General features: G+C 29.2%; 1 protein-coding gene across 1 annotated transcript in view; it reads right to left on the bottom strand.

Annotated features, from left to right (window-relative positions):
* Positions 1-11,281: 11,281 nt before the first annotated feature.
* The window catches only part of LOC117167642 (beta-1-syntrophin), a 708,662-nt gene continuing 705,134 nt past the window's right edge, over positions 11,282-14,809 (bottom strand). The window contains exon 8 of the mRNA XM_033352718.1: positions 11,282-12,948. Coding sequence (XP_033208609.1) covers positions 12,856-12,948 — 93 coding nt within the window. The 3' untranslated portion in view covers positions 11,282-12,855. The remainder of the gene's footprint in view (positions 12,949-14,809) is intronic.

Below are 14,809 nucleotides of genomic sequence, written 5' to 3'. Positions count from 1 at the left end.
CATCATATACCATTTCCCCCCTACTATTTCTCATGTTGACAATTTCTGAACTTTTGTTTCCTTTCATTTTTTTATAAAGTAGTTTCCTGCTTCCTTCAAAGTAATGAATAATAATTGTTATTAAGGCATCTATTTTATAGAAATACATTTTATCTGCCGATTATATTTCGACTGCTCCATATATAATATCGAATCAAGTTTAGGTAAGTCCACGTAAAGAAAGAAGCTACGAAAATTTCGTAAAAAATAGGTTAGACTTGCTCTGTATATGGAATCCGTCCATTTTTTGACAGTTCGATTGCATGTCATAAAATAAAAATTAGAATATTCTTCAGCGCATATTAAAAAATTAACAAATTGTATACAATAGTAAATATTGCCGAGAATTCTATAAAATTTTATTATCTGTTGCAAAGTTGCCTTGTTTTGTTTATTTTATCACCCAAAACTCAAAATGCCAGTCACTAAAAATAGACTTGATTGCATATACGAAGCAATTCTAAACTGATTTCGTATCCAGATACAATTGCAATACGTGTAATATGGAAATATTTCACGAATTTATCCAAACAGTAGTACGCAATTATTTAAAAAAAAGTTTTTAGAATATCCGACAAAGGTTTCTAAAAAAAAAACAGAAGAGCCAATTAAAATCCTGTAAGGAAAGAGAAACTTTGAAAACATTGTGCTACTCTCGAATTATTCCTCCTCTGTTGATATAGTTAATTTGGACTTTACTTTTCCTTTTAGTTTCAAATTTACAAGTTCCGAGAGTAAACAGTGTTTTTGACGACATTGTTTCTTATTTAATTCAGAACTTGTCATGACATTAATTTAAACCGAAAAAGGGGAAGGTACATTTTTGATCTGCCTTCCTGCTCACGTTAGTGTTATTACATTGAAAATATATAAAGTAATAATAAATAATGTGTGAATTTTCATTAAATGATGGTTTAAAACTTGGACTTCTGATGATTTTCTTTCCCGTGCACAAGAGTTTAAAAAAATAGTGAAAATTGCTGCTACAGAAGATTATCAGTTCGGTTCCTTTAAAGATACAATTAATTTTTCAAAAAGTTTTAAGGATAATTTTTTCTACTTTAATTCATCTACATACAACTTTTATGTAGGATGTATTGCAGAATTTTTACGTAAACTGCACCAGAAACGTCGAATTTGAAGGAATTAGATGTCTTTTAAGTATTTTGCAAAATCTAATAGGGAGCGGAAAGTCAATCAATATTAGTTACATAGGCACTTTTTTGGACGCAAAATTAAAGTTGTTTAGTCGAGAAAAACTAATTTTATTCCATTTAACAAAATCAGATAAATGGATAAAAAACAGCAAATACCGAGTTATTTCAAAAGGGAGCCTAACGATTTCTTTTCATGTTCGGTCAAAATGCTCAGAAGGCATCCCCATAACCTAATATTTAGGGTACATATTTTAACCTGAACTTTGAACGTGAACTCGGTTCTGAGCAGGCGTGTTAGGTCGAAAGCTACAAAAGTGAAATTTTACAGAATAGGCTAAAAAACAAATTGTAGGGCTTAGCGTCCAGAATGTCTAAACCCACTTGCTTTACAAGAATATTATTCGAAGGCGATAGGTCAATGTCCATGATATTAATTATCAACGAAAACATGAAAAATTAATAACTTTCAGAAAATATTAACTGTCCAGATACGTTAAGAGAGTTACGAAATTATAATTTTGAAAGGAGTGTTAACTCATTGGGACCATACTGTTTTTTAACTTGCATATTTAAACAAATTGTTTAAATAAAAAAGGTTTAAACAATTAAAACCATGCTTTAATATGCAGGTGATTTATTTAAATTTTAGATTTCTCTGACGCATGACTTCAATTTTTAAATAAAATTTGTTTTATCACTATGTGCGGTAAAATTTTATAAAATTTGTAATCCAATAAGACGTGTTTTAAAAAAGTGGCACTCGCATGGTTATGTCGTTATAATTTTTTTTTAAATTAATAGAATGAAAAAAGTTTCAGTAGTCTTGGTTTTCTGCAGTTTTCTACTCCCCTGAAAAAATGTACAGGCGAATGCAAGCAGTTGTGATAAAAATCCGGTGCTGACGGCGGGGATTTTTTAGATTTAAAAGAGAAACCCAGTTGATTGAGTATCTCTGGCATTACCTGAGAGTAGGATATTCGGCGAAATCAAGGAATGTGGGGTTTAGTTGAAGGGTTAACGTCGATTGATCTCATAAGGAAGAGAGAGATTTAAATATGCAAAAACCGACAAAGGTATACATGAAAAGAATAAATATATTAAACAAAAATGGCTGAATTCCCCGAAAATTAATCGTGCAAGTAGGAAGTATTTTTATAAATAATTCATTCTCAATAACAAGTATAAGATATTCTAACAAAGTAATTTTCCCCATATTTTAAAAGTTGAGAGAGGATAAGAGGAGAAAGAATGCGAGGAAATGATGTCTTTTGGATACGTTATATAGCGGGTGTTGCGAAAGCAGCATTTGATTTAAGGGTATCTGAAAGCCTTCAATCCAAAGAGAATCACACATAAGAATGAGAAAAACTGAAAAAATTGAAGAGATTCTCGTGCTTCTGTGAAGGGAAGAAGGATCAGAAAAGTTTGTCGAGCCAATCACAGCACAGGATATCGGGCTGCCGATAAAAATGACAAAGTCCCGAACTTTTTTCACCCTACGGTGGTTCTGCGTCGCGTCGCTAGTGAAAACCCACTTCCGTCTTCTTGGTATTCCGTCCAATCCCGGAACCTGCCGACTTACGATTTCCCATCCGCAGTTTCCGTTTCCAGCGTCGTTTTCGTTTCTATTCTTCTTCAATTTCTACACAAGAATTTATCACCCCAGGACATGGAACTTTAGACGAAGCAGAACAACAAAATCTGTAAAATATAGGTTAAGGTACAGTCAACTGAAATAAAATTAAGATTCAATGCTTTAGTACTGATTTTTAACGCATTTTATGCTTATTTTAATTACATTCATTTTTATGTACAGATACTTTAAAATTTGATTAATTACTTTAAGAAAATAATTAACCCGCATACATGATTAACCACCTCGTTTAAATATGCTTACTGTGGTGATTAATTTTATATGTGAAAAAAGAACCAGATTTTCGAATTTGAACACGCATACTAGTCTGGGTAAACAAACTTAGAAAAAAGGATTTTTAACCTTTTTTACTGCTTTCCTGTTGTTTTTATTTTCGTAATGTCATCAAAATGGATGTATAAGTTACACATATCGACTTGTCCAAATGAAAAGGTGCTAACTCGGCCAAACTGAATAGAAAGCTTCCAAGAGATCGCTGGCGTTATTAGTACTATTTATATGGAATTTTCAAGCTTCATTACATCGTCACACGAGATGCTACCTTTATATTTCGTCCTACCGCGATAGCACCTTGTAATTAGGGCATGTCGATATAGAATCATCTCCTTTTACATTACTTTTATTGTACCTCATTTGATGAAAATTAAATAACATATTTTTGAGGAAAATAATAAAGTCATCTTTCACTTCTTTCACTTTTCTCTATAAGAGTTTGATATACTTTTACAGAAAATGTTTGGTTGATTCTTTGGAATAACAAAGGAAAGTTTCTTAAAATTTGCTATTTGACGTCATGTATTTTAAAAAATTACAAAAGTTGAAGAAACCTAGTTCTGCTATTAATTTCCCTTTTTCTTCTTTTTAGAGAGGGGTTTGTAATTAACTCAATTTTCAAATATATTTTCTTGAAAAATTTCTATATAATTCGACCCAAGAAAGTTGAACATACCACTTTTTTAAATACTCGTGTGTGTGTGTGTGCGTGTGTGTGTGTTGGTTTAGAACGTAAATTTTTTCTGTTCACTGACTCATTCTCCGATCGATATCCAGGTCTGATAGAATTTTAAGCTAGATTGGCCATTTAGAAGTGTTTTTTTTTAGTTTTGCGATTGAAAAAAATGTACCTTGTTTATATGAGAAAAACTTTTTTGACATTCAAAATACAACAATATAATATCTAATGTATTTGTTTGCGTCTTCGAGGCGAATTGATCAATCTATTGTTGAACCTTTTATGACCCACCAGTACCGATTTATGATGTTTCCGATGTTTCAAAATAAATGTGTGTATTCTATTTATATGAGAAAAAATATGGCCATGTTAGGAATACTACAATACCCTGTCTAATATATTTCTTTGCGTCTTCGAGATACGTCGCAAGAACGTAAATTCCATTAATTTTTATAATCTAAAAATACTGATTTATACATTTTAAAAATGTAGTGTTCATCTTGGTAATAGGGGGAAAACTTTTTAAATATTGCGAATAGAACTGTAATTTGTATGATATATTTGTTCCCGTCTTCGAGACGCATCGACTGTCCAATTAAAGAACTTTTCATTTTTTTTAAATGTCTTGAAATTTATTTAAAAAATTATTTACCTTATTCAGAAGAGGATTTTTTATATTTGGAATTTAACATATTTGATGTTAGCTTCATCGAGAAGCGTGAATTAATCTAATTGGTGAACTTTCGGTGACTATTCTTCAGTACTCAATAGCAACTTAGAAATTTTAAAAAGTTAAATTGTTTATATAAAGAAAATTTTTGTTTTAATCTGAAATATAAGACTATACCGTACGTGAAACAGTTGTTCATTGTAAAGAACACATCGATTGATATTTGGATGGACTCTTTGATTTTCTGAAAATAAGATTCTCTTATAGCAAGAAAAATAAGATTGAAAAATATTAAAAGTATCCGTTTTGCTTTTGTTAAAGAAAAACCTGTCTCTACCAGGAAATGAATTTATGTGGTATCTTTTTGGAAACAAAGTGCTCATGAAATAAGCACAAATAATTGCACCGATACTGAATACATTCATAGTACTTCCTAGAGGTATTTTGATAAGAAATAGGCCCTTATAATCTGTGTAATTGCAAAGTGAACTATGAAAACAATTATAAATTTCAAACTCCAGCATGCTTAATTTAGGCATTTAATTTTTATTGTTTACGATTTATTAATGTGATACCTTAATAATAAAAATTACAAAATTTTCTGCTGCAAATCCTAACTTTATTAAGTTTACCAATGTCTTTGGTTTGTTTTTAACAATAGTCATGGCTAGATAAGGAATATACATCATTGGTTTAACTATACATTTTTTCCGTGTTGAATTAACTCAACTTACCTGAAATTTACCTTGAAGTCATCCTGAATGCTGCTTTATTGAATTCCTTTTTCGTTGATTCAACCTTTAATTCATTTCGGATTTATTCACTCCAACTTGCCTTTTAATTAGTTTAATTCACTTAAAATCATAATAATTCACTGTAATTTTTATTCAATTCCCCTTAAAGTTTTTTGAATTTATGTTCCATTCAGTCAAATCTAATATTTAAATTAAACATTATTTCAATTTACCCGGGATGGCCCTTGAATGCAAAGAATCCACTTCAATTTCCCGTAAGTTTAACTGTATGAATTCACTTAATTTTTTTATACATGAGGTACAAAAAATTAACATGGATTCCCCTTCATATGATTTGCAGCCATCTTGGCTTTAGTTCATATGCATTTCACTTAAATTCGGATTCAGTTGTCTTGCAACTTTCCTCTAGTCCTTACTCCAGCTTGCCTGGAAAAGTCCTAAACTTACCTGCATTGAATTAAATTGCATTGATTTTAGCTTTATCTACATTAACTATTAACTATTATTTATAATTATAACACTAACTATTTTTCTACTTCGGTTATACTTACACAAATTCGATGTATTAATTTTAATTGAATTTGTTTAAACTTTTCTTGAAACCTACTGAAATTTTGTTGAAATTACTTTATCTCAAGAACGATTAAAAAGATGATAGATTTATGAAAATATTCAGATTCGAAATTCAATTTAAACGAAATATGAAAGAAGGGATAAAAAAGGTAGCATGATTAATCTTCTAACCGTTCGTTTATTTGGTAACTTTTAGATACATTAACTCTCATATATCTGAAGAAACTGAAATGAAAGAACTCTTCGTATATGCATATATATAATATTGATATAATATTTATATATATGTATAAATATGTGTACAATATACATAATGATAATAATGATAACTTCGATTCGCTTAAGCAAAAGGCTAAATCATTAGAAAAATACATAATTTACGCGCGAATCTCCTTCCTAATGGAAATAAAAATTATCTTGTTCCGAACTCATTGATTGACAAGTTATACATAAATGAATTTTATGTGTGTATCGGGTTTATACATTTTGCGACTAATCGCGAAAATTCGTTTCAAGTCTTTCCTTTCGTGCTCTCTTCGCTACTGGATTTTTATTTACAAGACAGCTCGTAGAAAAATTCCCAATTCGTCGAAACGTCACAAATGCTTGACATCAACTATTTAACTATATTTAACAAATATCGATATTCGTTGGGAATCATATTTTTTCTACGCAAGCAAAAAAATGACTCGAGTCGATTTGTCGCAAATCTCGCACGGAAGATGATTTCATGGACACAAAAGCAAATCAGTGGCGAACTGGATTTTTTCCTCTTCATTTCAATTTATAATAACAAGAAACAATTAAACATTTTGTTACAAATGAGTTCCAATAGAAATTATGACTTAATTATTCACAGGAATCACAATAAAATTATAAGAATTTTAAAGTGAGTCTTCTCACCCTACTGAAGAAGCATTTGTCAAGGAAAGTAAATAGCGGTGAAAAAAACCTTACGTAAGTTAAGTTTACCAATTAAAAATATTATGTACTGATTTTCCGTAAAGGAAACCGGGACCTGGTTTCGAAAATTACATTATGCATTTCAGTAAAGTGGTCTATTTACCTAAGGTCGATTTTTCTTAGTAACTTTAAAGTGGTGTTACCGATGAGGGGGGGGGGGGCTTTTAAAAAGTAAGATCTCTAAGTCTTAAGACCAAGTAAATTTTAATGCATCGTATGTGATTCTTTGAAATAATTTCGAAGTGTACATGTACTGTAGATAATAAACCCCCACTAGATAATTATTAATTTGAAATACTAATGCATGTTAAGTAATTAATTAAAATTGATTAATGCCTAAGACACTATAGGCATTAATAAATTTAAATTAGAATTTATTATTCAAGGTATATTTGTGCTTTTAATTAATGATTATCTACGTTAGGCTCATTATCTACTCCACTTTAAGGTGATCTCCCCTACTTCAAATGAAATAAAAATTTATTCGTCTCGAAAACGATAAATAAGAATTTCATTTCAAGGGTCGTAAAGCTAAGTGATAAGGAAAAGAAAGGAGTCGTAAATGATACGAGCGAAAAGCGAAGCAAGGAATTTTTAAATTTTTCACTATTAAACAGATTTCTATTTTAAAACAAAACTTGATTTGTTATACTCATATTTTTTTGTTAAAAAATATTGAAAAATAAGGGAATTTTTTATTGAGACGACTATGCTGGAATCTTTTCTGTTAGTTTAATTTATATCGAAGATGGCTCAAATTGAAGATCCTGGCATGTCATTGTACATAAGAAAATTGTTTACTATTTCATATTGATGTTACTTTGTTATTAATGATTGAAAAATTACAATATTTAATTTTTTTAGATAAGTACGAGAGGAAAGAATCCTTTTGCCTTTTAACAAAAGCTAGGAATCATTAAAAATTTATAAATTAGGCATCACAAAACTAAACAATTCCAATTTGAAAGAATTTCAATTAAAACTTTGTGATTAAAATATTCATATTTGTTAAATTTAATGATTTTAATGCCAACATAATTGAACAAAAAAGAATATACGTTTTCTTTGTTTCTAAAATTATTTTTAATGATATTACATGAAATTATTGATTTAACTTTTTCTCTTATATCAAATAAAATAGAACTCAAATATAAAGAATCGCAGAACAATTATACTTAAAAAAAGTGTTACAAATTTTTAAATTTCCAAACTAAAAGCCGTGATTGTTATAAGTTTTAGGTTTTTTAAATCTGGAATGCTTAAAATTTGAAACAATCACGACTTTTGATTTTCAAATTCCAAATTTTGTGAGACTTTTTTTCAAAGTGACATTGTCCTGCAATGCTTAATAATTTAGTTTTAACTGTTTAGTTAACTTTTAAATTGATGTTTACATGTATAAAATATCGTAATAGTCAAACAGTTGTTTTAAATATCAAACCTTCATTGCTTCAAACATAAATCCTTCGAAAATGCAGGATATAAGACTAATTCAAAAGAAAATAGAACTGGCTAAGAGTAAATTTAACATTAATTAATTTAATAGTTGGAAAATAGAAAATCCAGAAAAAGCATTAAACAAAGTACTTTTATAAATTTCCAGCTTTCCCCAAAATTAAACCAATTTAACATTAGACATTGGAATTATTTTTATTTGAATTTTTTTATTATTATTGATGTCCTACGAACATACAAATTGTTTTGTTTGTAAGATTTATAATTGCATTTTCGATTTGAAATCTTGTTTTCTTTTTATATTGTCAATAACAGTAATAATTATAATAATTAACGAAGATCACTAACCCAGTTCGCCACTCCAGACAGTATGTTTATATTCGTTGATATGTCTAATAATTTATCAGAAAACATTACATTATTGTACGATTTCAGCACGATATGAATAAACAATATGTAAAGTTACAACTCTTTTCATTTTGACTCCTGTACCTTCTTCTATATTTATGCACACGCAGAAAATAACTTTACGCTTTCTGATCAATTAACATCATTTAGATAATCGTCGCTTCATCATTAATTAAAAACAACTAAGATGATCAAACCGATCAAGAGTGATTAAAAGTAGTTAAAAATGACAATTTAGTTGCGATAAAAGTAAATTAAAAACGAAAATTTCTAAATTTTTCTTATCCTATTAAATTTGTGTTTACAAGTTAAGTAAACTGAGTGTCTAGAAAACGATTTTACTCGATGACTTCTTAAAGACAATATTGATGAATTCCATTTATTGTAATTTTGTGTTTTCGATGAGCGATACGATTTTTGCAGTTATAATTTAAATTGCGTAGAGATACGAACCATATAAAACAACTATCGCATTCCGCACGCTGGCGATTCTAGAAAAATTCGTTTTGATCCTTTTACCTTTTTTTTGAAGATGGATTTATGCAAGGATCCGACATTAGCCTATTCGGGAATAAGGGATGCGATAATGGCCGCTTTATCGAGTATTCACGGCCATTTCGATTCCACGAGGTACCTTTCCTTGACTCGTTGAAAAAGTTTTACCTCATACCCTTTTCTCTAGCTTTTCTCTTTGCAATATTTTCTAAGAGCGAGAAAGTCACCATAAGTTCCGCTGTAATTAGAGTGCACCCGGTAAGTTAAATATGATAACGATCGGAAGAGATAGAATACCTAAGCACACACTTTTACGTAAACTAAAGTCTTCCTGCGAAAACTTTTCGAAGAAATTTTTCAGTACGTTTTCCCTTATGTTGTACATATAAAAAGTTGGGTGAAAATGTATTCCAAATCTAGTAAAATAGAAACGTTGAAAATCGACAAATTTTTTGTATAGGTAGTGTATATTTTAATCAGTGTTTAATTTAGAAACTTATTTTTTAGAAGATCCTAGTGTCTCTTAAAACTTCTTAAATTGATTCTAGTAGTATCTCTATTTTCCGGTAAAAGGACTTAAATTTCAGAGAAAAGTACATTGTTGTTCAAAAATTCTCACAATTGATTAAGACATTTGAAAATGTATTTAAAGGTGATAAGAAATAATAAATTTTTAAAAATAAGATCGTTATATATGTAGAAACTCTAGCTAGAATTTATTGTCATTTACTGATTACAGGCCTAGGAGATACTAAATAGAAATATCATCCGGAGTCTAAATATTTTGATTCTCGAATTTATTTTTAAGGGAGCAATCAAGTATTACATAATATTCAAAAATTATGTACTTTTCAGTTAAGAAAAAAATTGAAAGTTTTGTCAATTAAAAGTTGAATGTTTGGCTGAAATCATTTCAGCGATGAGACGCGATTATATTGAGAGCAAAAATATGCTTTTGTAGCTTAAGCTATGTAATTTGGTACAGAAAAAAGTATCTAAACGTTAAATATCTTCAAAAATCCGTGATCCATGAAAAATTTGGAAAAGTTATGTTATAGAAAAAATTCTACTCTAAATTTTATCTCATATAATTTATGAAATACAGTTTGCGGAAGTTACGAATTTATGCAAAATTTTGTTAAAACAAAATTTAATTTTTATGAAATTGGGTATTTTCTGTGCACTCTAGAAAAACATATTCAATTAATGGGTGAAAGCATAAGTAATTTCCGACAAATCTAAAGCAAAATAAAATTTTGTATCCCTTACATGTCCGAAGTTATAGCGTTTTGAAAAATACCCATTTTTATGGAAGTTCGTTAAAAAGTGGGCTTTTTTAAATATCACGTTTCTACTGCAAATTGCGTTCGAAATTGTGGTTATAGAAATAAAACTACATAAAATAACATACAAATCAGAAAAGCTTTAATAAATCATGAAATATATCCATAAAAATCGAGGGCATTAACTTTTATCAGAGATTTTTTATGGATACATTTCAAGAATTATTAAAGTTCTTCAGATTTTTATGTTATATCATGTACTTCTATTATTGTAACAATAAATTTTTTTTCTTTTGGCGATGAATTTAATACACCTACATTTTTCTTGAGGAGAGTTTAAAGCAGAACACTCTAAAGTAAAGAAATATTTTTAAAACTGGTAAAATCTACCAATTTTGTTAAAATTTTAATTAGTATCGGATTTGTAAAAAATGTTTACTGGTTATAGATACAACTTTTTCCAATGTCATAATACAGAGTTTTAGCAGCAAAGATATTGTTTTGGAGTAATTTTTATGAAAATATATATAATAACCTGAAAAATTAAAGCTTATTCAACAATCCTTCGATACGTTTTTTCTTCATGGCCTTAAAAAAAATTGTGATGCATCACTGAAATGATTTTATAATAAAAAAATAAGGATTAAAAATTCACAAACTGCGAATTAAGCTAAAGAGAATTTTACAATATTGAAATTCAACGACAGTTCTAGAAATAATTTTAAAAATCAGCTTTTAAATTGAATGACTCTATATTTTAGCAGATTAAAGTGAAACACTCGTAGCTTGCAACTTTTACAGTTGCATAAATAAAATTCTATCATTTGAAATTAAAAAAGAGAAATAAAGACATTATTCCGAATCAAAATTCCTGGTTAGAATTTTAAAATAAAAAATTAAAGGCTTTCAAACTATAATAATCTCAAACTGCACCATTCATCACTTTAAAATTGAAACATTTTAAGCTTATCTGAAATTGCACGTATATCAATGTGCCCTCAGTAGGGTGTTAAAAAGATATAGGAAAAATGTTACGTAAATAATATTTGAACGCTCCCTTATTTACTTGACTTTATTGGTGAAATTATAAATATAAGATTATTTGGGAATAGCCAGCGAGCGGTGAGCGGTAACAATGAATAAATTAGTCACTAAATTTACACAACACATTCTCCCCATACAGTTTCAATTTCGCACTTTCATAATAGTTTTGTCATGCGATTGCACGATCAGGAACGGATCCGGATTTGTGTTTAAGGGCGGCCCCAATCTCTCTGAGTTCGGGGGATAGACTGCCAAAGAGTAGCTTACATCAGAAAATTTAAAGATTCACTTTTACAATACTTTACATCGATCTTTAACAAATGCCGCGTCGTCCTTAGAAAATAGGAGACTCGAAAGTCTCTTTTGTCCTCCAACTTTTCTGATCACTAGGCCAAGCGAGCTCCCCTCTACTGATCGGATCCGCCGATGAGCGCTTCTGTTCATTTTTATTTTCATTTTAATTTGTTATAATAATTCGTTAATTATTTTATCGATAATTAGGTTAATCAGTTACTTAGTTAGGCGCGTTGATTAGTAGCGATTTTCGATATATCCTACTCCTTTATTTTATTTTCAACTATTGTGGATTTCATCAGCTGATCCACTCCTTTATTAGTAATTCCCTAAAATCCTCCGTTAATTTCGAAAATCATTTCCTGGATGGCTTCGAATCGATTATCGTTACATTACCTCTTGTCATTCTCACTTCTTTCTCTTTATTTATACTTTCTTATGTTAAAGTCGTTGGCTCGCGATTGCGATCGCCATTACTACAAAGATCACGAATTCTTCGTGGGATTAAAATTAATTAAAATAAAATAAATTAAATCAACATAAATTAAATGGTCATTATTATTATTATTATTATTATTATTATCCAAATTATATTTAGCAACGATACATAACTAGTTGATAATATGTTTTCTCCAAATGTGAACCACTTGTATTTTAAAATTCAGACTTCAAAGTTCCATTTTGATTAATTATTTATTTTAAGGATGACTTTTCAAAATTCTTATAAAATAAAATATAGAAGAGATTAATCAGTGGTTCCCCAGCCATTCGGAAAAAACAATCTGACCACCGGAAGAAAATTAAATTAATGGAAAAATAATAGAGAGAATATTATATTAATCCTAACCTAATATAGGTAGGTGATATAAATTGAAAAACTTGTAATAACTTAATGGATTTCAATACGAGAGTGAGGTATAAGGTGTAAGAAAATTAAAATTAAAATTTAAAGTTTCACCCTCCCCATCGTGATCTTTGAGATATTTATTTTTCTTTCTTTGTTTAATAGACTATTAATCGATTTTTTTCTTTTTAATGCAGAAAGACGCTAGTTACAGACCTAGTTGTGTGGGGAGGTAGATCGGGGGCCTCCATGGGGGCCCCCTCGTACCCCTATGCAGTTAATCCAAGGCGATGTATCTTCGCAGAGAGAAAATTGTGCAAAACGAAGACTATCGGCTTCGGGCAGCTTTCAAGGTCCAATTCCTTTAACAGAAACAGAAAAAATAATAAAAAATGTTTAAAAAATTATTTTCTTATAATATACCATACACAATAAATTGATAACTACATTGAATTATTAAAATATATACACCAAAAAAAAGTTTATTAGAGTAAAAGATACACCACTAGGGTGGTCTAAAAATTCGACTTTCGGTTTTTGTTAATCAAGCTCCCTAATTTGTACGTTTTCCGGAAAAAAATTCCGTACTTTTTTCATCAGCCAACATTACACGTGTCCCCGGGCTTTTAAAATTAACTTTTTTTATTTGCCTTAGTTATACAATTTTTGTTGTTATTAACATTTTGTAAATTAACCCCTTGTATTGTGTGCGGAAAATGCCCCAACAAATGCAAAATATCAGTTTCAAATAAAAATCATGCTCGAGACGGTATTTTTGTTTCTAAATTAATTATTCACATACGGTAAGTCACAACTTTCTAAATACTCATAACAAATTTTCAGTCTTATAAAACAATTATTTGCTAAAAAAAATTGTTTTCTCGCCTTTTCCCATTTAAAACTCTTTGTTACTTTCAAAAACCCGGAGGCACGGTTTAATGTTCCTTTGCACGTTCCCACACATTTACTTGGTGGTGGGAGAGAAACCTACAGTTTAAGGTGGATTCCGAACCACTAAGAGCAACAGCTTTAAGTACTTAGAGAACCTTTTTCTCTATAGGTACCGATCCCACGAATCTCGGCTCATTTTGCAGAGAATTTCCAGAGCTTAAATTACTTAAATTTAACCTGTCCTAAATAATTAAATTTATAACAGCCATTTTTTAAACTGCTGCCAATAAACATATTTTATTTCCTCGTGGAAATTTAATTTTATAAAAAATTACTACAGTACAATTACGAATAATATCGCATACATATTTATAGAAAGTAGCATTCTTGAGACTCTCTTCACCTTGCAAAATTTCATTTGTAAAGAAATATTTTTTGTTCTCATGTTTTTAAGTTTAAACTCTTATAAAACGATTATGGTTGCTATGATTGTTTTTTCGAATCACTATGAATATAGATGCTTAAACGAATTTTTAAAATAAAGGAAAAATTGACATGTATTATATTGTAATAGAAGAACTGAAAATGGGTAAAAAGTTTTCAATATTGGAAGATAATAAGCCTTAAAAGAATTGTAATTTGAACATTATTTTCGATATCTGAAGGCAACTACGAAAACTCTTAAGTTAATCAACTCTTAAGCTTCTAATAAACATTTTAAGTATACAAAAAGAAGTAGAAAACTAACTGCGATTCTGAAATGCATAATGAAATGTAGCTCGAGTTTCAAAGTACTTTCCGAAATTTTCGTTTAATGAAAATAATAAAAAGAGGAAAGTTTTATTAACACTAGCCAAAATTAATATTGAATATTTTTATATTATATGTGCTAACTTGTATTGCACTTAAAGGGCCAAATTATACAAAAATACATTTTTTAAATTAATTTAGTACTTTTCTTAATAATTTATAATACTTACAATATAGTCATATATTTTAGAATTGCTAATAATGGTTCACTTGCTATAAAAATTATCGAAACAATACAAATAAATATTTGTTTGATTTAAAATTCCTATGAACTATTCCTCAAACATTTTCGAATTTTTTGAAATCTTTCAATATTTCTTAAAATTCTTTGAAATCTTCTAAAAGTTCACTAAATTTTACAGATTTTTTTGAAATCCCATAAAATATCTTCAAATCTTTTCCATGGGTCATAAGGTCTTAAAAAGGGGGCCGTTCATTTTTCGGAACGGTAAAAATTAAGAAAGGTAAAATTTCAGAATGGGTTATAATACATAATGGTAAAACTTAGGAATAGCAAAAAGT

Source organism: Belonocnema kinseyi, chromosome 2 (genome assembly GCF_010883055.1).
Source record: "Belonocnema kinseyi isolate 2016_QV_RU_SX_M_011 chromosome 2, B_treatae_v1, whole genome shotgun sequence".
NCBI classification, from domain to species: Eukaryota; Metazoa; Arthropoda; class Insecta; order Hymenoptera; family Cynipidae; genus Belonocnema; species Belonocnema kinseyi.
The sequence above is the reverse complement of the archived record's forward strand: the minus strand, read 5'-3'. Positions and strand labels throughout refer to the sequence as shown.